Source organism: Acipenser ruthenus, chromosome 55 (genome assembly GCF_902713425.1).
Source record: "Acipenser ruthenus chromosome 55, fAciRut3.2 maternal haplotype, whole genome shotgun sequence".
Taxonomy (NCBI): Eukaryota; Metazoa; Chordata; class Actinopteri; order Acipenseriformes; family Acipenseridae; genus Acipenser; species Acipenser ruthenus.
The window spans coordinates 496,926-524,858 of NC_081243.1; the positions used below are offsets into that span (position 1 = coordinate 496,926).

The window sequence follows — 27,933 nt, forward strand, 5'->3', positions numbered from 1 at the left end:
TTTATAATATACAGCACTAGACCCTAATATTGATGTGATCCAGCCCTCTGAAATGTCTTTATAATATACAGTGGCCAAATATATTATATTATAAAGTCCATATATATATAGTTACCTTTTATATAGAAAACGAATTAAATAATTCTTACAGTCAGTTGTAGCTTAACAGCAGGATCAAACGAACTAGGTCGCAAAGTGATTTCTAAAACCCGATTTGGGTCACTAGCTTTCAAAGATGTTTAGCTGAAATCAGTCGTGTATTCACTTGTTGACGCTTTAAAAACATCACTCAAGTGACGTGGTTACAATAATCAGGCTTTTTTAAAAATTATTTTTCTACCTGGTTGTTATTTTGCCTCTCTTGAAAACCGTGCTGTTAGTGTCTAACTCTCGACACAGCTACACATTTATACGGTTAATTAAGCGGAGGTGCGCGCCCGAGTCGTGCGCGCGCACGACCGTTTAATATTTGAAAATGATTCGGCGGCGCGCGCAGGGAGACATTTTAAATATTTGTAAGAAATGTTATTTATCTGTTCATTTACTTGCATTGAAAAGTTCAACGCGTAAACGCTGCAACGACACACGGGCAAGATACACGACCTTAAAGATAACGACTGAATTCGCTTACAAGTTTTTTTTAATTTTTAATTTTTATTTATTTTATTATTTTTTTTTTTTTTTAACGGCATGATGAAGACATTTAATTTGACAGGTAAGGAAGCAGTAGCTTTGGTTTGTACAGAGTAGCCCTATATATATATATATATACATATATATATATATATATATATATATATATATATATATATATATATATATATATATATATATATATATATTGTTGTTTGACCAAAAGTGAAATATTTTCTGAGAGTTCTTTCGTATTTTTTGCGGTATGATTTCAATAATTAACTTTTTCAAAGTTTCTTATTATAAATAATTATCATTGTATATAAAAAAAGTATATAGCTAATAGCCAAATTGCTAGTTAGTTTCTTTCAGCCATGTTTTAAAGACGCCAACATGTAGGCCAAAAGGTTTTATTTAATTGCTATTTGCTAAATAATTGTTACTTTTTTACCTTAGCAAGCTTGAGCAAACCCAAAAACAAAAATTCAATAACTTTCAACACAATTACAGTTCATTAAATTAGATGTTTTGGTAATTTGTTTAAATACTTATAGATATTTGCATAAATAAATAAATACATAAATAATAAATAATAATACAATTAAAAAAAAGTTACATTACAGCAGCCAACACTTGACATTTTGGGCCATATATATATATATATATATATATATATATATATATATATATATATATATATATATATATATATATATATATATTAGGCTAGTGGTACATTAATTTAAATCATTCATTTAACTGGCTGAGTTGCCTGTTCCTAGTTTTGTAACATCACTTTTTTAGTTCTAGTCACAAAAATATCACAAAAGTGGTGGTTTGTATTTTATGTCCTAAAATTATGAAATTGCAGTTGGAATTATTAGTACCAGTACAGATCATTTAAGGTAGTTCAAGGATAACACCATGTAGGTTATGTATTATAAATAAACAATGCTAACATGTTTTTTTTTAATGAATACAGGTGCATGGGAGAGTAATGTACAATCTATAAAATAAATGTAGATAAAATACAGATGGGTTTTTCTGTTCTCTGTGTCTGTTACAAATGACGTTTTCGGCTAACCTAACAGTACTGCTTAATAATAATAATAATAATAATAATAATAATAATAATAATAATAATAATAATTACCAACATTTTTTTCCCTTTATATTACAGATTCCAGTTTTGACATGGAGGCCATTCTTAAATTAATGAATGAGCCAAAGAATGGTATGTAGACCTATACCATTTGAAATAAATTCAGGTTTTTCTTACAATGCTTATTAATCTATTAACTCATATGTTACTTATCTTTGTTTTTTTAATGGTGTGTACACCCAACTGGCTTTTACGTTAGCAAATATCAGTAGCAAAAGCCAGTACATTTACTTTTTAATAAGTTGTGCACACTACGGTCGCACAGTATTCTGGTTTTTGAAATTGGTCCGTTTTCTGTTTCAGGAGAAAAAGTGGAACCCAAGGTAGAAGATCTGATGAATAAGTTAAGGAAAGTGCAACAAGGTAAACGGTCTAACAGGAGCAGAATTTTACAACTGACACTGTTATCAACTGCTTTGCAAAAAAATTCAATCAACACTGTGGTATTTTTTAGTAAGTACTAAATATTTATCGAATAATGATTTTTATACACAAACTCACCCAAACAGATTTTTATCTGGATCTCTTAATCTGCTTGTTTTCTGTATTTCTGACTTTTTTTTTTCATTCAGGAAAAATATCGCTGGAAGAGGAGCTAAAAGAGGCACAGTCGCTCAGAAAGACCCTGTATGATGAACTGGATGCCTGTAAGCTTTCATTTTTAATTTTCTTAACACTGTAGTCTCATGTCAACGAAACCCTTGCTGTCTTTTTACTACAGTACATTCTTCATTTGGTTAGTTTTCTTTAGCCTCTTTTATCCACTTTATTTAATGTAAGATCTTTCTTACAGTCTAGTTACTTTATATCCACCAATAGCTGTTTTAGCTTTAGAGAATTAAGCTTCTTCCTAACCCAAATCCTGACACATATACAGCATCAAGAGTGTTTACAAGCCTGCAAATATGAAGCGAATGCCTCAAATGATCTCTGAGATACGAGGTTTGGACAGGGCTGCAAAGACAGCATTATAAAATTACTGACATAAAAGTGTTTCATTTTTCAGTAGAAATATTGAACCATAGAATACACATTGTGTACCAAACTTGAGTCTCTCAAAGCACTTAGTCTTTATAATCCAGACATCATCCTTACAAGACCACAGTACGGCAGCCAATTTAGGTCACAAGTCAAAGTGAAGGGGAAGGTGTAAGTTTGCCAGATAAGTTTGTTTCTGTGTCTCAAATACTTTATTAGTTATATGCTATTGAAAAAGCTTTGACTGTGTAATATGCATTCGAGGGGATTATTTGCAACATATACAATTCCCTTACAGCAATACTGAGGTACTGATCATGAAATAGAAATCAATCTCATTACATAGCTAAACATCTTACATTACTTTAATTTATTTATGTACAGCAGATCAAACGAAAGAAATTTGATGAGCTCCCTCACAAATTACTTGTTTGCAAATGTACAAGGAAGGAAATACACGCCTTAAATAGAGTCTGTGAACCAAACTTAATGGGTAAGGAGATCCCAGCTGATAGAAATGATTTACTGGATGTGTTTTTCTATTTTTAAACTATCTGGAAAGGCAATATACCCCAGAGGATACATTGAAAAGCAACACTTCAAATATGTTATTGAGCATGTACTAACCACACTTCCTATTGAATGCTGTTATTTATGTGTTATGTATTTATTTACAGGAAGACGAAGGTATAAAAATAACTAATAGACTCATTCAAAATGTGACCCTGATCGATGACATTTATATAAATACTGTACCTATATAGATATTATTTATGTAAGATTTAATGCCCCATATGGCAAGAATGCTTCAAGATAGATGTGTGAATGCTGCTAAAACTACCTTTAACATTTTTAAAAAACAGTCTGTTATGTAAAATTGAACACAATTACTTGATACAGAGATAAGAGTCTAAAGCAGGGATGGGCAATTCCGGTCCTGGAGGGCCGGTGTCCCTCCTGGTTTTTGTTCCAACTGTACCCTAAATTAATTAATTGGACCAATTAAGCTTCTAATAATTTGTAATGTCATTTAGTTAGAATGCCAAGAAATGTTCAGTAGCAGTGTTATACAACAAAGCAGAAACAAAGTTTTCTTTTATTAAATTTCAAAAAAATATTAAATTGGCAGCAGTGTGGAGTAGTGGTTAGGGCTCTGGACTCTTGACCGGAGGGTCGTGGGTTCAATCCCAGGTGGGGGGACACTGCTGCTGTACCCTTGAGCAAGGTACTTTACCTAGATTGCTCCAGTAAAAACCCAACTGTATAAATGGGTAATTGTATGTAAAAATAATGTGTAAAAAATAATGTAATTGTATGTAAAAATAATGTGATATCTTGTAACAATTGTAAGTCGCCCTGGATAAGGGCGTCTGCTAAGAAATAATAATAATAATAATAAATTGATTGTTTTATTAACCCTAAAGTACTGTATGCATGTATGTAAAAACTATATACAGTTTGTACCACTTGTTTTTTTTTTCTTCTTCATTTTAGTGAATGCTGAAAGTTCTCGGCTGGAAGACAATTACAAAGAAAAGGAAGGTAAACAGAATACATGCACACCAATCTGTAAACACAAATGAAAATCCTTGAAAAGTATTCAGAGGGTTGTTTAAGTGCGTTATAAAAAAACTAAATATAAAACGTTAAATATATGGGATTGTGTGATGCAAGACCACCTGGTGGAAGTGAATACTTTGTAGATTTTTTTAATTATCTCCTGTGGAAGGGATTGAGATGAATAGTGTACTGTAGAGCAGTTGCTTGTACATACCTACTAGGCTGAGCTATTGAAGGCTTTATCTTACCTACCTGTCTGGTTTTAAACATGGGCACTTGTTACGATATGTTTTTGTGTAACACATCATATATAAGTTATGGTAAGCTTTGGCAAATATTTATGCCACTAAATAATATGGTGAGAGCCACAGTTTAAAAAGTCTGTTAGGGTATATCCATCTTCTGGTTTGCAAGTTGAAGAGACAGGATCAACTGTACCAATTTACTTGCAAAATAACAGCTTACAAACTTTTTTTTGTTTTATGCTACACAAGTTAAAAGAAGACAGTTCCTAGGATGTACAGTATGGCTTTAAATGAATTTAACTTAGCAGTAGAGGAACCAAATAATGGTTAAGATGATTGTAGACCCTTTACAGATAGGAGGTTTTCCATTAAAAAACATCAGGATGCTTAATTTCCACAGGGAGACACAGCGCTCCTCGATGGATGGTGTCCTTTCATTCGATTATCAAAAGTTTTTATTACTGCAGCAGTGCCCAGCACTCAGAGTGGTTTTAAAACACCCTATATAACACACTAAGGTATTGTTTAAATGCCTCTTTGGAGACTGATAACAGCAAAGTGGAAGGTTGTTCTGAAAGTTTCTTAGGATTTAAGAAAAAAAAAAAAGTGGCATGAGAGATGAGCTATAAGAGATTGTAAGAGTGATTCTTGAGAATGCTTTTGCTGAGTACTGAAGCTAGAGTTTTGTGGCTACTATTATGTTTATGCAAGCATTTATGTTCCAGAGTCATGCAGGATTCTGCGGTTCAAGTGCGAGGAATTGGAAGTCGAAACTAGCAGGTATAAAAACATATTCATATTGTTAACAACTTTTTTTTTAAAAATAAATAACTCAGGATGTTAACTTAGCTGTAACATTTACATTTTAATATTCGTTTCACAAAAAAAAAAAAAATGGTGAAACTTGGCACAGTGGTATGGCCAACAGTCACAAGGGCAAATTACACAAATTTATGTCAAATTAAGGCCATTCCAGTCTCAATCAAAAATGTTGTGTTATACAGTATTGGGATGGGGCAAGAGTGTGTATTTTATTACTTCTTATTAATTTCCATAAGCAATGTTCTCACTGTTATTAGAATGACGATTAAAGTTACATCTCACTTCCTGCACCAGGTGTCACCCTTGCACACCCCACACTTCAGTCCATGCAAGAAAAGTGCTAGCAAGTAGGAAAATTGCATGCATCACGTGGGTTTGTGGTCTGGCAATGTTTGAAACAGGGAGGGCCTCTCCACAGTAACGCAATTCAGCAATCTGCCAAGGGTACAGACAGGCAGGCAGGCTTCTCCGCAGCTCACATAACTGTTGGTGTTGATCTATTAGATTTGCATTCATTCGTAAAACAGCCAAAAAAAAAGATCTACCCCAAAATTGAACTCCTCCTTATCGCTTACCTTAAAGGTTTCTAATCTGTGGTCCAAGACCCATTGGGGTCTGTAAATAAATGTTACCTAGTGTGCCTTTTCCCACACACCCAGTCTGTTACACTACACAGCACAAAGCATCTCAGCAAATAAGCTATGTGCTTGTAGCAACATTCAAGTTGCTGTTTATCAGTCTATTCTGAACAACATGAAACATTTCTCTTTCTGGAGTTAATCAATCACTGTTAACATTGACATGTGACGTGCAATTGCATTGCAATTTTGTAAAATAAATGAATAAATAAAATAAATGAAAACTTAGTTATGAGAATAATATAGTCTTAACAGCAATGTCTAAGTTCTTGATACTAATAGTTTGCAGTAAATACAATACTGTACATAAGGGTTTTGTCCCATGCTTGTCTGTGATAAAATCCTTGAACACCAAGGTAGAATATTAGGAACCACTTGCCTGCTTACAATAACTAGCAAACAAAAATACACCTATAAAATTAAGATGTCCATTTCAAAGTCTTGTAGAGAAAACTGTTTAAAAATGGATTGTAATTAGTTGGAGACCTAAAAAAAAAATCATGCCATATCACCATATTACTGAAGTAATTAATTGAGAACTATTGATTGAGAAAATAAACAGGCATTTGTTTTTGATTAACCTCGAACCTGGTTGTTCTAATGGTAAAAACAGTTTCACTATAACCTGATCACAAATATTGTTGTTATCCTTTTAAATACAAAATAATCATACAAATACAGTACTGACAACAAACCAGTCCCCCTGTGGTCTTCTAGAACAGGATTAAATTAAAGAAATTGACAGAATCTAAAACTGCATTCTAAAGGCAGGTCTTTAAAACACTGTATATTTGACTTTATTACCTTAAGGAGTCAAAGTTGACACATTTATGGTAGCTAGGTAGCTTTGCCTTAATTTGTACCACAGTGATCCAGAATCTTTAGTAGTTAAACGGATTGGATTTACGAGGCGGAGTGAGCAAATAAGAATTTGACTGTTAGAGAAAATGTTTAAATATTTTACAGATTTCCCTGCTTGCTTTTCAGACAACTGAAGAACAACAGCACATGTGAAGAGATAATAAAGGAATACACCTTCCAAATCCAAGAGGCCAAGCTAAAACACAGAAAACAAAGGCATGTTTTTTTCTTTTCTTTTTTTTAAAGTACCATATAGCGTGCAATTGTGACGTGTCAAACCATTGCCCCCCCCCCCCCCCCATTAGAAATAAGTATTGCTGGTTATCTACATTAACATTTTGCTGATATTCAGTTGCTTTACTTAGACTTTGAAACAGCTACGAAAAACAAAATACATTCACTTGGTAGGCAGCAACAACCTATTAAGTGGTCATAGCTGATTTAAATTTGAGCCACACTGGTCTTTTGTCACTCACATTTCTTTTTCTTCTCTCGTTTGAAAGATCGGACCCAGAGTAGGCCAATGATAAATTGTGGTGCTCATGTAATGTGCATGGCTGGCAGTAGTGGAGACTGAGAAAAAAATGTGATGGATCTGTCCCCTGTCCTTTAAATGCTTAATAAAAAGATCATCAGTACTACTGAAATAAATTACCTTATTTTTATTTTTATTTTTTTTGGCAAGGTGTTTTTTCACATTTTTTATTGCTAAGCCCTGTTTGCTTACTCAGCAAATGAGAATGGTTTACTGAACTTTCTTGCTTAGAGACCTTTATAAGATAACAATCAACAGAGCTGCACAGTACAACATGCTAGAAGCAGTAGTAGCAAATATTATATATCAATCAAACATTGCAAACGGGAACATCAGTATTATACCTCAGGGAACACTGCTTCTTTCTGTTTACTGGTTGGTCAAGAGAGCGGTCACCAGAAAAGATACTGGTATCTGGTATTCAGAATCTATCACATGGTCAATGGAAATTGCTTTATTGACCCTTCATTCTTAATAGAGAAAGTAATCATTAATGATTGTTTTACAGGATGGAGTTTGAGAAACAGCTGGAGCAGCTGATGAAGCAGCACAAGAACCTTTATGAGATTTATGTAAGTTCATAATTTCTTATGCAGTAATTATACAACAAATTCCCATTATTAACGATAATCAAATGCATACCAGTATGTTTGAGATGATATTTCAGATGCAAAATTTTTTATTATATATATAATTTACATAAAGACAAAATTGATTCTTTATGTAAAACTGTTCTGCAGATCATAAACATGTTTTTTTTTTTTTTTTAAATATCACCTCAATCCAACATCTCACTCTACTCACCAGCAGGTCTTAACTTTCTAGCAAAATAAATGAGGTGATATCTGCATTTTACTGCTATAAAGCACACGGTAAAGAATGCAGCTATGAAATATTAGGAATTCTTTTGGTAACTTGCCTGTCAGTGAGGCTGCAGACTGTGCTTGTACCGATGTTTCCACACCAGACAACCAATGGGAAGGCTTCTTGCGTCAGCTTGCAGGAATCTCAGGCTTTTCTATTGGCTGAATGTTTAAGATTTGAGAGCACCTGTAAACTACTCAGTATCTGCAGGGCCCAATCGGGGGAAAAAAAAGGAGAGAAACATCTAGGGCAAGGATAATAATATAAAAATGATTCAAATTATATATTATCCTTGATCTAGGGGAGCCTGTTCTGGTTCACCCCTGCCCGCATCATCAACCGTTCCGCCCCATTTCCAGCACTGTGTATAACCCTCTACTGCTGCAAGTAATAGCAGGGTCCAGCCTACGTTGAACACAGTGTCATAGGGATAAGATGGTGTCCCTAAAGCTAAAACTGCTTTTGGGGAATTTAAACATATCAACTGGTCAAGGGCATTTTTTTAAACAACGTGGATGCAAAGGAAGCTAAACTATGCAAAAAAAAAAAATAAGAATACAAAATAAAAATGCATTTCAAAATGTCGAATATATTATGACTGTGGGACACTGTAGCTTTAGGGTTACAGCCATACGATTTACTTATTAGTAAACCCTCTAACAACAATCAGGTCAATCAGTTTATATAAAGTACGAGTTCCTGTCCTGGTTTTCTATTTTTATTTATTTTTTAAACCCTTTTGAAAGAAGCACTCGGATATGCGCTGTTATCTAATTTAACAGCTGGTTTTACACATTAGCGTAATTTGTTGCACTTTAAGCAGAACGAATAAACCAAATGAGCGCCAGGTTTTTGTATTGAGGCAGAGAGGAAGCAAGGTTGACATCCTGCTCTCTCACAGCGAATGGGTTTTATTTGCTGCTCCAATGAGGCCCAACTGAATTACTGCAAATATCAGGCTGACTTTCACTGACTTGCAAAGTGCAACCCCCCAGTGCATTGAGTGTTTTGTGCTATACATTCTTCTCTTTGAAAGGCAGCAGCCACTTGGGAGTTGTAGGGGGGTGACTTTGTCCTGAAGGTGTACTTGATAGTGTTGTATTTATTTATTATTGTATGGATAATTATTGGTCCTGGTTGAGGCAGCACTGGAGACCGAAGTATTAGCTCTAAAGAAATCTACAGAGCATGGGCAGGACCAGCAGTGGCAATGTTAGATATGAAATCTGCATTTCCACACGCAAAGCGAGTATTCTTCAAACCTGTCCCAAACTTGAGAGTGAGGGAGCAGTGTTCTCCCCAGTAAAAGATTGCCATAGCAAAAGTAAAGGAAAGTGCAATGTAGGGTAGAAAAAAAGAATTATAGCCCAGAGTGGTATGGTAAAGCATATTAAAAAACCATGGTAATAGTATGATAACCATGGGAAAATCATGGAAACACATTTACCACAGTAAGCTTTTCTAAAGGTATACCCATGTAGTCATCTCTTTTTACATTTTGAAATTGGTGGGCTTCTTTGTAAAGATCAGGCCACTTGGGATCTATGAGCCCTCAAAATCAACATGAACTCCATGCATTACATACATTTAAAATGTTCCTGTTGAGTGATGCTTTTATTTTATTTTTTTTGACAGTCACCACAGAGACTCCCAGAAGAGATCAAAAATATGGAACTAACCAATGCACAGCGATTAAACGCAGGTAAAACATTACCGAAAAAAAAAAAGCATTAACATAAAAAAAGATGAAATCTCTTTTACTTAATTTTAACTTACAATTACTTAACTATACCCTTAATTGAATTGATAATTTGCTTAATTAGACCTTTTTAATTGTTTTCAGCTTACTTATAAAATAGTATCTCTAACTTGAACTCTGCAAAATGTCTAATTAAGCAAATTATCAATTCAATTAAGGGTCTAGTTAAGTAATTGAAAGCTCACTACACATACATACAGTCTTTGTTTTTATTCTGAATAAAAGTATTTATGAAAGGTAATTCCTCTAATGCTACTTCATAATTAAAAAAAAAAAACTATGAGATTGCGGTTTAAGCAGGTTATCTAGGTTAAAGACACTCATTTCTTTACCATTATTCTGACTTGCTACAGGGCCCTGAACTATTTTATTCAATGCAAACACATTGGAGTTTGCATATAAAATTGCTTAGTGCATATAAATATTGCATTGTGCATCTGAGTATGATAACATTGGTCAGCTTTAAAATGCCACAAAGTGATTTTTGAGGTGATATCAATGATGCTTTCTTTGTATTCTACAAAAAGAAAACTTTTACTGTAGTATGCAAGTGCACCATTATAGAAAAGAGTTGAAACAATATAAAAAGGGTGTTTTTGTTGGGTTTATTCAGGCTGAGTTGCACACATTTTGGGCACAAAATATACAAAAATAAAAGGAAGATTGTATAGGCCAGGAGACTATATGCAGAGATTTGGCAGTTAATGCAAGGTGCAGTTTGCATTAATGACGGTGCAGAATGTCTCTGAAAAATCAGTATTTGGAGATTTAGTTAAGCAACTTCAGTTTTGTCATTTTCCATTTCTGTCACACTATATCAAGCCTTCATTAAAGTGATGCTTTTCTTTCTTACCTGACTAGAAAAGTTTAAGCTTCGCCAGATACACAGCCTGGAGGAGGAGTTGGGTGCACATGGGGGCTTCGGGGCCACTGCTGAAGACAAGGTAGAAAAGAAGTTCCTGTACAGCCGTGAAGCTGCTGCTGCCTAGTAAGAATTAAATATATTAAAATCCTTAGCATATTTTAAAAGAGTTGACAATTATCTATTCAAGATATTTACTGAGCAAGTAAACTCCTCATCACCAACTGTGCTGCTTTCCTAGAAAAAGGAGAACGTTTCAGGGACCATTCTACTTGCTCATTAAAATATTTAGCATATTTTTAAAGAAGAGAAGATTATCTATTCACGGATACCAAGATATTTTGTTAGTAAAGGGCATGTGTGAGGAAACATGGGCAATACAATCCCCATCCCTAGTCTTGCTGTGAATCATTTGTTGTTTCCAAACTTTTGAACACTACTGTGTGTCTGTGTGTATATATATCTTGAGAACCATTTATCCAGTCTTGATAAAACTTGGTTTGGATATTCTCGAATACTCCCTTTCTCAAGAATTACAGCATGGTGGCTTTTCGACTGGTCCCTTTAAAAATATGTTTTGCTGTGTTGTTAATATTGCTTGATTCTGGACAGACAACAGCTACATTATATTAATGGCGAGGTGATAGGGGGACTTTTTTGGGGTGCTCTCTGTCATTACAGTAAACACAAAATAATAATAATAAAAAAAAAACACTTCCCATTGCCTCCATAAAAAGCTTGCATCTCAGCAAGTCCGTCCTGTGAAAATGTCTTTTATATAATTATTACGCTAAATAAATAAACACAAGGGCAGCCTGCCCAGGACTTAATAAAAGCAGACAGAGGATACCTTGGCCAAAGTACAAGCACAAGGCCAAGTGGATGGCATGAACTGATGCCAAAGAAATATGCAATGCCAATACTGCAGCCTCACTCAAATCATTACCATACAACCCGTCATCTTCTATTAAAAATATATATATTATGACAGTACGGTTCATCTCAGAAGCACTTTTCATTTACCTGCAATTTTCATGAACCGGTAAAAAAAACAAAAAAACAAAACACAAGAAGCAAGCAAAAACATTTAAAACAAGTGGTGGAGAAACCTAGGTGAACTCTTACACCTACTTAAAAAAAATATATATAAATATATATATATATATTATATATATATTTCGATGTAGGATTGGATGGTTTCCAGCACAGTGGAAGGTTAAACTAACACCATAAACTAACACAAAGTTGAAAATGTGCAGTAAGCAGCATTAAGTGCTTTGCATTGATTTTTATTACTTTTAAGTGAACTAAAACAACCGCACTCATATTTGCAGCAGTATCGGCAACAACGTCTTTTTCAAGGGAAGTCCTCGTGTTTTTTTTTTTTTTTTTTAATTTTCTTTTTTGCGACTCCTCAGTAAAGATATTCTTCAGCTGGAAGTTTTGAGTGTGCGATTGTTTTATTTAGTTTTCGGTGTTGTGACGGAATTTCCACTGGTATTTTGTGGTTTGGCAGTGCAGTCTTTTGATTGTGATTGTTTTTAAAAAACATTAAAAAATTTAAATTAAGACAACTTTTGAATATGCATTAATTTATAACTATTTAACTATATTTACACATGTACAGGTCAAATTTTGATCAAACTTTGCTACATTTTTTACCACAAGTATCTGGGTATAAGGAAGAACCTATCAATCTGTTTGTTCAACAGCACAGTATGTCTCATTTGCATTTTTGGTTAGGGTTACCAAAGGACTCATGTATACCAAGTATACTATGACAGTTTTCAACTCACACCCCAATGCATTCTGGTAAATGTAGTCCTACTGTGAAAGGTACCCGAGACAGGTAAAATGTACCAAAATGCATTGCGACAACCCTTTTGATTTTATTAATGAGGATAGCAGCTTGTTCAAATATCCCGGACTGGAAAAAGCACGGCACACAAATGTTTTATTTTAACAAGGGTGAGGGAAAAACAAACAACCAAAACGAAACGCTAAACATTTTATTTAACTGCTTGTACAAGAAATGGCCAGTAAATGAGTAGCAGTGTTTACAATACACATGGATATTCGTACTAGCAGCTGGTAATTTGAAACTTTCTTAATACATCTGAAAAATCTAGTCTGAATATTTACATTAATGGGTTGTCGGCTTTACTGTGTGCCCCTCACACAAATAAACCAGTTAATGCTTATGCACTGTACTTGCAATGTGGATTAAATTACACATTGCTACTTGCTAACCACACTGATGTAGCAGACAGTGTTGTGTGATGCACTGCTGTTTGGAGAGAGATTAAGACACTCACTGTCCTGTTATGATTCAAGATGGTATAAGCCAGCTCCCCCAAAAAATAACTACTGCAGTTGACTAAACAGCATTGGCTACATTACCTGTTATCATGCCATAGATGTCCACTGATTTTCTTTTATCTTTCAATGTGCTTTTTTTATTGTAACCGTGAGAAGCTTTGGCATGGGTGGTGCTATATACAGCAACTGCAAATGGCATTGTACTTGTAAAATCCCTAAACTGTATCTTTTTTTACTCCAACTCAGGTGGCTACCATGGCCCCCTATTCCCATGACTCTAAATTGTCGTTTTTTTTTTTTTAACAGATTTATCAGAAGAAACGTTGACTTTAGTAGTTAATAAAACCCCAGTGTAGACAACAATCCAGAGCACATCAATACGCTATTTCTGGTTCTTGTTATTGATTTCTGTCTTCACTGCTTGGCTGTGCAGTTAGGGAAAGCTTGCAGACACTTCAGTCAATATGCTGAGCACTGTGTAACAAAGCAGGAACCACTTAACCAGGCTGGGGCACAATTTGATAAGAAAAGAAAAAAAAAAAAAATTAATAAGAAAATATCCTTCTCATACTCCACTCCAGTCCTCAGGCTACAGGTGCAATATTACAATGAAGGCAATTTACATTTTATTTGCGTCTGAGATACAGATCCCTGTCAGAATGATTTGAACAGATCAGTTTAAAGACTTACAGAAGGAGAACGGCGTTACCAGTACTGCTTTGTATCAGATTAGCTTTGTGCCTGGGTGTAAAATACATCAACCCTGTCCAAAGGGTGATACAGATCCAAACATAAGGTCCAGAATCCAGTTAGATTTCACACAGTATAACAGAAGTTAACCAGGGCACTTCAATTCTTGCATGTATTTTGTTATTAAAGATATTAATTTTAACAAAACGGAATTATGTACAGCAGTGCACAAACTTATTAGAACTCCTCAAGATTTGTCATTTATAACCTTTATGTACCTACCTGCATTAAAGCCTCTGGCAAATCTGTTTGTTAATTGTGGGGCAGCAGTGTGGAGTGTGGGGCAGCAGTGTGGAGTAGTGGTTAGGGCTCTGGACTCTTGACCGGAGGGTCGTTGGTTCAATCCCAGGTGGGGGGACACTGCTGCTATACCCTTGAGCAAGGTACTTTACCTAGATTGCTCCAGTAAAAAACCCAACTGTATAAATGGGTAACTGTATGTAAAAATAATGTAATTGTATGTAAAAATAAAGTGATATCTTGTAACAATTGTAAGTCGCCCTGGCTAAGGGCATCTGTTAAGAAATAAATAATAATAATAATTGCAATTTGCAGTCAGTAGTCAGAGATATAGAAACAATAGGACCACTTTGTGCTTGAATTAAGCACCTTAAACAACTTCTAAAAAGTCTCATACCATTTACCTTTTCTCATATTGTTTGACATGAATTGCATGTGCGGCCTATTACATTCACTAATTTGCCTAATTTGACAATTTTCCAAGATTTCCAGTTAGTGGATTGATTTCACCTGCACAATAAATCAAAACAACAGAAGCCACAGGGTGTTCTAATACATTTGCACACTGCTGTACCCTCTGTAGGAGACCTTGTAATAGTGCCTGACACTGTGGACCCAATAATATATTCAAGAAAAGGGCCTCAAGTCCTCTGTAACATATCAGATTTGCAACGTATACATTTCATAGGTGTGCATTCAAATATAATGTTATGCCACTGAGATATGCTAGGTGCCCTGTCAGATAGTCAGTTGTAAATGGAAGGCCACTTAGGCAGCATTACAGTACAAGATCTCAGCATCTGGACTTTCTAATCTACACAGAAGTGTCACAATGATCCAATACTAGTTCTGCCAACATGTTTGTCTTTGTTTGGCATTTTTACTGTACGTTTAAAAACACTATCTCACCCAGCCAAATGCTTGATTAGAAAAGCCTTTACTATGCCTTTAAAAAGGTCCATTGATGTCACCCAGCTGCATGTTCAACAGTGAAAGGTCTTATATATCAGTCTGATAACTTGACACTCTGCTTGGAAAGTGGGGTCAGGTTTACAAAGGTTGGATGAGTTTAAGCGTTGGTTTTTTTTGTTTTTTTTTTAATATAGCACACATTATTTCCAATGAAGTCTGAGTAAAAGTCAAGTGGTGGAAAAAAACAAAAAAATTGTTCACAAATTACCAAACATCACATGGTCAAATTCAATCTACCCCTTTTATAAATAAATAAATAAATAAATAAAATATATGTGCAATAAACTGAGCTAATGTCGAGCAATATTTATAATGGTTTTTATTTGAAAATAAGGACACAGGAAATTTAATGGAATAATTGATGGAAAAGGTAACATGAGCTTTGGAAAGACTGTATTGACATCCCTGTTATAAGTGGCAGGCTGGCACTGAATCAAGGGCTAGAAAACTCCTCAAATGCATGATTTTAAAAGGTTAAACAACACCGTGGCAGTGGAGTCTGTCTCCCTGTACTGGGGGCTGGTAATCAATTAAGCTCACTTTCTTGGAATTTCTACATGGATTCCCAGCCCTCAGTGCAGGGAGACTCTCCTGCCGGTTTCCCCTGCCACAAGCACATTTAAGAAATACGTTTATTATAAAACAGATACAATGGGTCAGATGCATTAAGGGCTTTACCCCAAAGTGCAATTTTTTTTTTATGTAACAAATATGAAACCGTTGATGTTACAAACGTAGAACTGATAACTAGGGAAGTAATGTTAAAACTTTACAATGCATTAGTAAGACCTCACCTAGAATATTGTGTTCAGTTCTGGTCACCTCGTTACAAAAAAGGATATTGCTGCTCTAGAAAGAGTGCAAAGAAGAGCGACCAGAATTATCCTGGGTTTAAAAGGCATGTCGTATGCAGACAGGCTAAAAGAATTGAATCTATTCAGTCTTGAACAAAGAAGACTACGCGGTGATCTGTTTCAAACATTCAAAATCCTAAAAGGTATAGACAATGTTGACCCAGGGGACTTTTTTGACCTGAAAAAAGAAACAAGGACCAGGGGTCACAAATGGAGATTAGATAAAGGGGCATTCAGAACAGAAAATAGGAGGCACTTTTTTACCCAGAGAATTGTGAGGGTTTGGAACCAACTCCCCAGTAATGTTGTTGAAGCTGACACCCTGAGATCCTTCAAGAAGCTGCTTGATGAGATTCTGGGATCAATAAGCTACTAACAACCAAACGAGCAAGATGGGCTAAATGGCCTCCTCTCGTTTGTAAACTTTCTTATGTTCTTATGTTCTTAAGACAAACGTTTGAGTCATTAAATTAACATTGAGGGTTGCCTATTTTTTGTTTTATTGCATTAACTGTTTTCATTTTCCTTTCATAAAAAAATATATGCTCTGCAATGCACTGCATGGTCACTTGGTCAAAAGTCATGGTAACAGGGATTTCGCTTCCAATTAACATGATAATAGGTATAGAGAGGGCTGTCCAGGGCAAGGTTGCTACATTGCAGCTCATTCATTGATCACTTTTTACCAAGATCGATGAGGCAGTATACATTTTCTTAGACAATTCAATTTTAGAGCCAATCTTCAGTTCTGTTTATTAGTAAAATTGCCATCTTAGCAGTACATGGCATCTGATGAATCAGAAAAAGAGTTGCATGCATTTATTAGATTGATCTGACTATTGGTTTCTCTGTGAAACATACTACAGTTTCACAAGCAGAAAACCCAGTAAAGTGATGTTAACAAAGAGCTGGCCCTCACAGAGAAGGATCTTTATCTCCATGATGAGCTGGTATTGACTGATTTTGCTGCTATGTGTGTGGAGCTTATTGTATTAATACTGTACATGCAACACTGCCTGTTGGAGGGGAATATGGAATGAGGAAGGACATGAAAGTCACAAGTAATGAGATTTACATTTGATTATGGGCTTTTGTTTATTATGGCTTTTCTCTTTCCTGCCTGAAACTGATTTTATAAGTAGGACTCAGTTGACTTATATCACTGTTAACGTAAAAAAATCCAAGTGATTAAGATACTATTACAGCCATTTCCCAATACCAACTTTTTTTTCCCCTCATATATTATTATTATTTATTTCTTAGCAGACACCCTTATCCAGGGCGACTTACAATTGTTACAAGATATCACATTATTTTTACATACAATTACCCATTTATACAGTTGGGTTGTTACTGGAGCAAACTAAGTAAAGTACCTTGCTCAATGGTACAGCAGCAGTGTCCCCCCACCTGGGATTGAACCCACGACCCCCCGGTCAAGAGTCCAGAGCCCTAATCACTACTCCACACTGCTGCCCTATATTCTGGCTTCCATAAAATCCTACCATGTATATGATTTATAGATGAAATCCCAACATTTTTTGGGGGATATCGGGTCCTATTGAGAATAAAATAGCTCAGTGGAATTATTGCTATTATATTATTGCTTTATCTAAGTAGAAACATATATTTGAGTATATCTGAGTGTTGCAAAATACCTTTTTAGTTGCACCCAGTGGAGCACTTAATATTTTAAGTACTGTAATGTGGGATCGTTTCACAGTAAATGTTTTATAATTCCGCACATTTGTAGATTTTCTAATGTTCACAAAGAGATTAGGGGATTTTTTTAGGGAATGTATTATAATTTGTTTGGCAGAAATCAATATTGTCATAAACCTTTCTGAGTGAAATTGACAGCTGGATTTTACTGTACTGTACTGTACTGTAGCACTAAAATAGATCAGGTGCTAAAGAAGGACCATAAAAAAAGATACAGGTGATATGAGCTTGAGAGAGAAGCAGATCTGCTGGTAATTGTCTGTTACAAGGTTGGGTGCTGTAAAAAAAGGCCCCTGTGGACTCAGCTGAAGCCATCATTGAAATTCCATGTCATCTCAAGTTATCTAAGTCAGAAGTATTTGTGGCAAGAGCAAGAACCTTATTAAAATTATATACAGTCAGAAAAGCGTGGCTGACAGTTTCGGTTATTTTAACCATTAGCTGAATTGTAACTGTCACTGATCAAAAGAAAGGTACTGCACAAGGCACTGTGCCAAATGCTTAATCACAGACCAAACAAAAGCTGGTGGAGTTTTTATGAAGTGCCCACAGGTTATTGAGCCATAAAGAGCTGTACCATTTGGGAGCCAAGTCTCTTAGAGAAATTAGACCTGTCTACTTAAGGGATAAAAGATTTCATTGAAAAAAAAGAGCAGGGGTGTTATACCCTGATTCTGTGGATAAATCCCAGTGCTGGTCATTAAAAATACATTTATATATTCCTCTTGGCCAATTTAAATTAAATAGTCTTTAATTCACTAAACCCTGGTCTGCAAACAGCGACAGGACATCTCTAAAATTAGATGTTGCATCTCAAAGGATCTGTCCTCCTTTATTTATACATTTATGTGACAGCAAGGATTGTGTTCATGCAAATGTGATGCTAACTGAGGCAGAATCAGAGTGGTGGAGAGACTGACATTGAAAATGATACTGGTGAGTCAGGAAAAAATACGGTTCGACGCATATTTTGTATATGCTGTGCGAATGTTTTCAGTATTGTGGTGCACAGCAGGGTTTTTTATTTCACATATAGCATTTTTGGAGGTAACTGAACACTAAATCTGCATGATTGATTTCTTAAGTGAGAAGATCTTGGCGACAGGAGATTCTACAGTAAAAGCAATGTCCAAAGGAGGTCTTCAGAATCAGCCACATTTCTTGAACCCAGCCATCAAACATACTGTATACTATGTGTGTCAGTGTTTATCTGTATAAGCATATCCTATATACAGTACTATATGAATGAAGAAAAATACATATTTGGTGGTGTACATTTTAGTAAGCCTTTGGGGTAGGTTGTTGGATGGGTAATTACAGTACTTCCTATTTTCAATGTGCAGAACACCACCTTCTGGACTGAAAGTCCAAGCCCATGGGGCTAGCTGTAAAATCCTTGCGGTTCCTTCTGTTGTGTGTGCTTTCACTGCCACATTGCACCTTCCACTGAAAAATCTGGAAAACAATATATCTTTGCAGTACATCTCTAACAAGAAATCCTGATAGGCACTTGTCTGAGACTGTCAGCAGTTTCAATTAGCATTGGAAGCTTTGAAGGACTAAAAGCTTTTGAAATGACTTTAATGGCATGCTGTTTTCTTAAGCCCATCTCGTTTTATTGGTAATGAAAGACCCACATTTCATGAAAGTCATATTTATAGTATAATGAGAGAAGATTCTTCAGAAAAGCCTCCTACCCTCTGTCCTATCTCCACTCAACTTCCAAATATTGTCTGGTCCTGGTCTCTGTGCTGAGTATGAAATAGGGTTTGACTGTGTTGATTCCTTTTTATTTTAGAAAAAATAAAAATAAATAAATAAATAAATAAATCCTTTAACCTTTCTACGTACCTCGGATCAAACAGACTGCAGTGTTCTGTATTCTATATTGTGCTGCTTTCTACATCAGAACATTTCAGTACTGTACAAATACTTACAGTACATGTAAACTCTCTAATCTGCTTTTATAAGAAGGACTCAGTTGACTAATAAACATGATTGATATAAACTGGAGTGGTAAAATGACCAATGTAATGTTATCAGGTGCCTCTATTGACTTTATACTCCGTTAGGGACATTTCAAGGTTGACATTGATAGGAGTGAAAAGGCTTGACTGTACAGTATTTTTTTTTACTACAGCCTACTTTAAACACCCCTTGTTAAAAGGTTAAGTTGGATTGTTCCAATTATTTATGAATCACAGTTAAAAATAAGTACCCATTCAAGGTGAATTAATGTTGATAAAAGGTGCAATATGATAGTGTGGAATGTGCTGTGAATAGATCATTATAAATCCAACTCTAGGAAGTCATGTGTTCATACATAATTAATGTACCTTTTAAATTGCTGACATTTCTTCTGAGTAACCACTACTTTAATAGGAGTTAATGTCTTTCTGTAACACAAACAACAGCCTTACAACGCAATAATAATAATAAAAACAATACATATTAGTATTGAACCGCCAGGGTCTCCACACATTATATGCATATAAATATGGCTCTGATGGTGGGATATATTCTTAATCGTTACAAACAGTAAAGCACTCCCTTAAGGAAAGGTGTGATAACTATACTGAAACACTCAGAAGCAAGACTATTATTATTAATATTATTTAAAAATAAACGTTACACATATATATATATATATATATATATATATATATATATATATATATACAGTGCCTTGCAAAAGTATTCAGACCCCTGACCAATTCTCTCATATTACTGAATTACAAATGGTACATTGAAATTTCGTTCTGTTTGATATTTTATTTTAAAACACTGAAACTCAAAATCAATTATTGTAAGATATTTCAGTTTTTTTATTTTTCTTAAAAATATTTCCCAACATAAAACCAATGTCACCTTACAATAATTGATTTTGAGTTTCAGTGTTTTAAAATAAAATATCAAACAGAACGAAATTTAAATTTGTAATTCAGTAATATGAGAGAATTGGTCAGGGGTCTGAATACTTTTGCAAGGCACTGTATATATATATATATATATATATATATATATATATATATATATATATATATATATATATATATATATAAACACACATATTTGCGTGCTCATGAATGGTCTTGGATTGTCATCTATTGTATCCGTTGGGATCTGTTCAAATCTGAACATTTCTTGGTTCTTTGATCTCAGAATCAGTGTTTGTTATTTAGCAGTCTTTGTTTTAATATCTGGTGCAGTGAAATACCTATATATGCAAATGTGGAAATAGCTGTTATGATGGAACTGGAGGTTTGCTTGTTGGAGTGGAAAGCATAATGAAAATGGGAACTTGGGTGAGCAAACAATAAAAATAAAAAATAAAAAAATAAAAAAAACAGCGGCACATACAGCTATGGCCAAAAGTTCAGCACGTTAACATTGAATTACATTTCGCTTTGTAGTTTTCCATGTATTTCACACAAAAAACTGACAAATAAAAAAATCTGACATTTAGAAATCTAACATGAAATACTGTACTGCTACAACAGATTCTGGTGGACTTTTGCAATATCAGTTTCTTTGATTACATGATGTAATCAAATATCAATATGTTCATATTTTATATATATATATATATATATATATATATATATATATATATATATATATATATATATATATATATATATATATATATGAATGTCTCAATCCTAAACTTCTAAGTGATGCAAAACTTTTGGCCATAGCTGTAATCCCTGATTTGTATTTAACTGTAACATGTCCTGTTTTGTGTCTTACATTTCAAAACTGTATAATATCTTTGTTTTACTAGATAAGATTTGATGAATCCAGAGCCTAATTAATGAACCCCATTCTAAAATAACATTATTACTGAGACTGTACAACTGACAGAGCCCCCTTATTGTGAAATCCTGCATCTCTAATGAGCTTCCTGATCAGAATTGAGATTCTGTTGCAAGTCATTAGCATTAGTGAATTCACTGTTCTGTTTAAGTCTGCTGCCTGTGTTTCCTCCTGAAGTCAATGCTGCATGATGTAAAGTCACGTCAGTCGATAAACTTTTACTGTCAGCAAAGTGACTGGTTTTAAAAGCTCCATAAAAACATGAATGCCCCCCTTGCCAGGGCACTTTAAACCACTCTCTCAAAAAAAAAAACAATACATTAATTCATAGAAATAATTCGCTGACCAATTTTTCTCCATGTCATTGGAGCTTAGAACATCATCGAGTGATTCAAATCCTGAGAAAAGCTTGTTGGCCAAATTGTTGAGTATGGTCCATTATTTAGTTAAATGGTTGAAATAAACATGAATAATATTAGTTGAGAAATGCTTCTACAGCAATGGTCAATCATGGGCAGTCAAGAAAAAATGTAAATTGAACTTTATTCACTGACAAGTCTGTGGATAATGGACAGAATAAATATTGACACTGTTCACATAAGGAACAGCAGTCCCCATTGGTAACTCTGTTTAACTCGGAACACGTGGATGTACAGGGATCATATTAGTAGGGGATATATTATATTTATTATAATATATGTTTACTGTCACACATTTTTACTTGTAGCTTGATAACCACTTACACAGTACACTTGTGAGCTCTTGTTGCTATAGCAATTTAGGTATAGTGAGTTTTGGCCTCTAGTCTGACCATTGAAGTCTATTTATTGGGAACCGCTTGTCTGATTTTGATGAAATAATACATGGTTATTGTTATGAGGTTCTGTTTACTTTAAATCTCAGGTTCACTTACCTGCTTGTTGCTGACAAAATACCAGTTTGCTGCTCGTCTCCTCCGCGTCCCATTCCCGCAGTCTCCATGTTGTTGGAAAATGGGAGTGACTGTGATTCAGACATATACAAATAATACTGTAGAAAGGAATGATAATTAAAACACTAATATAGCCTCCACCCTGTGTGTTCTGTGAGAGAACAGAGATAAAAAAACACGGTTCAGTCAGGCTCCTGCAACATGTGCTTTGACCTTAACCACACGTCACAAGAGTGTTGATACAATCATGAGTCTTTGAGTTGTGCAGGCAGCTACAGGGGATAAGCAGTGTATTAAAACCAATTCAGAACAGATTTAACAGAACCCTAAGTCCTCAATATCCAGCACCAGGTCATCACATATTACATATATACTATCTGTCTTTGGTGTGTGTTGGCTTCGCTTGCTTGTTCTGCAGTCTATGTGCTGCGTGTGTGGTGTTGTGAATGGGCTGCCTCTGTCTTGTGTGGAACTGGGTGGGAGAACAGCGAGAGGGATAAGGACAGGGTCACGTGACAGTTTCTGCTAAAATATTCGCTTTTGATGTAGATACAAAATTCACTTGCATCACACGCATCGCTCTAATCCAGTGTAGCTCCACCTTCAGGTTGCATGCCAGCAATCACAGGTGTGGCGATTCCCCAATTAGGTAATTGATGCTAATTGCGGAGTGGCCATATGTATATAAGGAAGGAGAAAGTCTTCCTCTGGTGGAGTTGGGTGAGTGTGTGTACTTGTACTTGTACTTGTACTTGTACTTGTACCTGTACCTGTACTTGTAACTAACTGTAATTGCAATTGTTTGCGTACTTTTCACCCTGAGCATAAAATAAAAAAAATACAGAAGTATTACAAAAAAATCACTATGATTCAGCATAACAGAGAATAAATCACAAAAACTGTGGATGCAGAACAAGAAAGAAAGAAAGAGCTTGTCAGATAAACGCCTAATGTCTTCCATCTATTATTTATAGAGAATGATTCTGGGCATTAGAATAAAAGCCTGTGAACGAGTGTCTCAAATCAAACTAATGACCCAGAGTGAAGCGCTGACTCATGAGGAGAGTTGCACCAGGATGTTTCCGCAGTGCCAGTGCAGGGATCCGGGAGCCCCTCTCAGGTGAAAGTGCAGGACGACACAGATTACACGAGGCAAAATTAAATCATGTCAAACCAGGGGCTTCTGAACAAGCCAAAAGAGGATTCTTTTTAGCTGTATGTCACGGAGCATACAAATTTGAAACCCTGACATCTTCTTTTATCCCCTTTACCTCTGGAATTTCTCATACTTCCAAAGTGTATAACAAAATATAAAATCTCTGGCCAAAGTTTTGCATCATCCTATAGAATTAACTAACTTTTCTTCATGAAGACGAATGAAACGTGTTGAATAATGTTACGTTAAGATATAGTATTACATATCGCTTTGTAGACCAAAATTGCAAAAGGTGACATTTCGAAATCTAACATGAATTACTGTACTACTATTATAGCTTCCGGTAGACCTTTGCGATATAATACAATACATGGATGAAGGCTATATTTGCATCCTGAGCCATTCGAAAAAAAAGGCATAATACCACAGTAGTGACGTCAAAGTGATAATTCCTCTGCAGGAAAATACACTTGAACTTTGACCCATTCAACTCCCCGAGACCATCGCTTTCAATTCAAACACAAAATGTCTCGTTTTCAATCACTCGACAACACCCACAGTACAGAAATGTTCATTAATGATCAACAAAATGAGAATACGTTAAAAACTAAAAAAAAAAAAACAGTGACATGTGTACCGTTATTAACATGTAAGTTAAACAGAGTTGTTAAATAAACATGCTCCTGATTGCAATAAACTAAGATTATACATGCATCTTTGCTGTAATTAAAATGGCGACTTCTTATTGTGTCATTTTTTTATTAAATGGTGTTTTTGTTAATAATGTTTTACACAGACACCAGATTTTGTACCACATGGCAATAGTTATAAATCAGAATGAAAATCTGCATAAAAAAGCACTACTTCATAAAACCTTTCCAGCAGTGGCTACACATAAGAGTAATCCTGAAATCTCATTTGCGACCTCTATTGCACTTTATTATTCTTATTTATTTCTTAGCAGACTCCCTTATCCAGGGCGACTTACAAATATTACAAGATATCACATTAATTTTACATACTATTACCCATTTATACAGTTGGGTTTTTACTGGAGCAATCTAGGTAAAGTACCTTGCTCAAGGGTACAGCAGCAGTGTCCCCCACCTGGGATTGAACCCACAACCCTCCGGTCAAGAGTCCAGAGCCCTAACCACTACTCCACACTGCTGCCCCGGTAATAAATCACATATAATCTATGCAATCAGTACTCTACAGTACTCAGTACTCTACAGTTCTTGCTTTCCTTTAGCATTTGTCAGTTGTGAGTTTTGATTGTTTCAGCAAGTCTGTTTCTGATGTCGAGCAGCTGAATAAGTAACGATAAACGTGGATGAACAAGGACAACTTTGTTGTTGCAGTAATGTCTAAGATTAGTAATGCCAGAGCGAATTGATAGCTGTATACTGATAGCTGTCCCTCAACATTGTCATACATTGCCCTCGATCACCAGTCCTTGAGTGTTGTGGCCATCTGTCAAGTTTCACCATCCTGTGGTGGATGTTTTGGGTTTTTTTCACCACAAAAGCAGTGCAAACTGAAAATAAACTGCCCATATGCTGTACTATGTTTTGTTTACCCTTCTAATACTATGCATTTCATTGCTCTTCCAGCAAGCTGTTCAAACAGGAGAATGATCAGGCAAAGCTCTTTCTGCAGGAGGGCTCTCAGCATCACTCTGCACTGCAGCAAGAAAACAACAGGTCAGTCAATGACTCAGGCATTGACACCCACAAGCACGCACGGTAGCAACCACTGTGTAAACTGACACAAACCCTTGTTCTGCTTCAGTCTCTAAAGGGACAAGCTATATTGTAATTGCAATTGTACTTCAGTATTAAACTATGTTGCAACTACAGAGTGTTCACATACTCGCAGTGCGTACGCACCCCACAATGACACAAAGGGTGCCTGCTGCCATGTCATCCTGAGCGTGCTGTGTAGAATTTGAACAGTATCAGAGATGGCATTGTCTAGGCGTTAATGTGGTCGTTCAGGAAAAATATCAATCACTTTTCACATTATTTCCTTCTTATAGGCTAATGTGTCATTAAAATCTAAGGGTAATGAAACCAGAAATTTAATTAAGGCAACATGAATTATCTTATAAGCGTTTTCAGTTAATTAAGTTAAACCTTTCTCTCTTTAGGTTTGCTTTCCCAACACATGTAGCAACAGTATATGTAATTTACGTTTAGCCACATATTTCAAATGTTTTATTGACTGTTCATTATTGCTAGAAGGCAATGTTTATTTTTGATGGTGTTTTTTACCTTGCAGTTTCCAGGAGATGCAGTGAAGGCATGAAGCAAAGGATGTATCTATACAATATATTGAGACTTTGCAATAGTATGTATTTAACTTAATTTGTGACTGTACGTTGACATTTGTGATGTGGATGCCACACACACACACTAGTAAATTACAAATGTACACAGAATTTTGTTAAATTAGTAACATCTCTTTGGCCAGATAGCAACTTGTAATTTTGGTTTCTCAAAAGTTGAATACATATACATTTCATTATTTAAAAACCGAGATTCGTTTTATTGAACTGCTAATATTTGTCTTTATTAAACATTTATAGAATTTGTAGGTCTTCTTTTTAATTTAGCATCTGCGTAGTGAACAGTGTTTGCATAGAAGGGAGCATCTTTCTATAACAGCTGTGAAGGAGGTTGTTCATATATATATATATATATATATATATATACACACAGTACAGCCCTTGATAAAATTGTATTTGACTTCCCTGGCCTTCTGTATTCTCTTTATATTTGTTTTGAAAATAATAATAATAAAAAAAAACTCTTAAATTAGTCTAGGCTGTCTTGTCTTTTAAAACTCCCAACACTAGCTCAACAGAGAACAACTGAACAGATGCCCTTATGCAGTGTTTCTAGATGCAGCGTTTACCCAGAACCCCAGGGTATTTGCACAAGCTAAACTCCAGGCAGTGCTCGGCTCAAACACCATAAATACTTCATTACTTCAGAGCCAGTGTATCCCGCATGTTTGTTAACTGTTTTATCATTCTTCCAATTAAAAACAAATGAATCTGCATGTGAAGCCTGCCGGTGCACCGTGTGTAATAAATCTGAATTGACCGCATTGAGATTTCATAATCATGTTTGGTTTCATCCAGCTTGTTTTCATCTTAATTGAATTTTATGGCACGTGCATAAACTGTATGGAAAAAAAAAAAAAGTGAAAAGGATAGTTTTAGTTGTTATGTTTACATAAATATATGTTTTTGTATTCATTTACAGCACCCACATTACTGTTATCTTCATTTTGTAAAAAATAAAAAATCAGTAATTATTTGTACTGACATATAATCATCATGATTATATGTGGTTACGTCAGATTCATGCATAGGGCCGTCAAATTACTTAATCTCTCTCTCCTTCCCTTTCTCTCTCTTGCTCTCTGGCATAAGATTAAAACAAGGTAATTTCCAATTAAAGGGGGAAAAGACGAGAGAGAAAAATGCAAAAGAGAAGCAACACAACAAGATTAGATTTTTCTATTCCCCTGAAAATACACTGCGCGCATCAGCAGCTTCCTTTTGGTGGCTTGTTTGTCGAGGCACAAAGAAGAGAAATCTCTAAACTAAAGGGCCAACCCACCAAACAAAGTGGCATGGAAGGAACATAATCACAAAGGCGAGGCCCACTGTAAGACCTGCTGAGTGTATTCTAAATTCTAAAAAAAAAAAAAAACATGTATTATTTTACATTCTGAATGTTGTCAAACCAAAACAGCAAAAAAAAAAATCCAACTACATTGCTTCCAGTCTATTGGACAAAAACGTAATGTCGAAATGCATCGAAAGAGAAACGCACAGCATAATGATCCATCTGGACCACATGATTTACTGTCCTGTGTACTGGACATAATTCAAAACACTATTACCCAGCATATTTGAGAAAATGTGACATTTTCAAATCTAATGTGAAACTCTGTACTGCTATTAAGGCTTCTGGTAGACTTTTGCAATATCATTTTGTAGTTTCTTTGATAACATGCTGTTAAATAAAATCTACATTACTTTCATTCATACTTATATACTGTATATATATATATAAAATTTGGAGTACTTTTTCCCAACCCCATTCCTTGTTTTTACTGGGTGTAGCAGGCGCAATTGCTTTACAAAATTATTGAATCAGTTGCTACAATATATTAGACTAACACATATTTATTAAAGTACTTGAATAATGATTTTAATTAATGCACTCTAAATATACCCCA

General features: G+C 35.1%; 1 protein-coding gene across 2 annotated transcripts; it reads left to right on the forward strand.

Moving 5' to 3' along the window:
- Positions 1-459: 459 nt before the first annotated feature.
- si:ch211-199g17.9 (uncharacterized protein LOC108180085 homolog) lies at positions 460-26,410 on the forward strand. 2 transcript variants are annotated; one of them, XR_009320273.1, is made up of 12 exons: positions 460-715; positions 1,814-1,867; positions 2,099-2,158; positions 2,368-2,442; positions 4,268-4,315; positions 5,304-5,358; positions 7,026-7,115; positions 7,943-8,006; positions 9,934-10,000; positions 10,919-11,001; positions 25,293-25,382; positions 25,960-26,410. XR_009320273.1 is itself a non-coding variant. In XM_059017212.1 (12 exons), the coding sequence occupies exons 1-12, from the start codon at positions 691-693 to the stop codon at positions 25,976-25,978; spliced, it is 774 nt and encodes a 257-aa protein (XP_058873195.1). In that variant the 5' UTR covers positions 462-690; the 3' UTR covers positions 25,979-26,405. The 2 variants fall into 2 exon arrangements, 1 of the variants encoding a protein (XP_058873195.1); XM_059017212.1 differs by having other exon boundaries at positions 462-715; positions 10,919-11,045; positions 25,960-26,405.
- Positions 26,411-27,933: the final 1,523 nt, after the last annotated feature.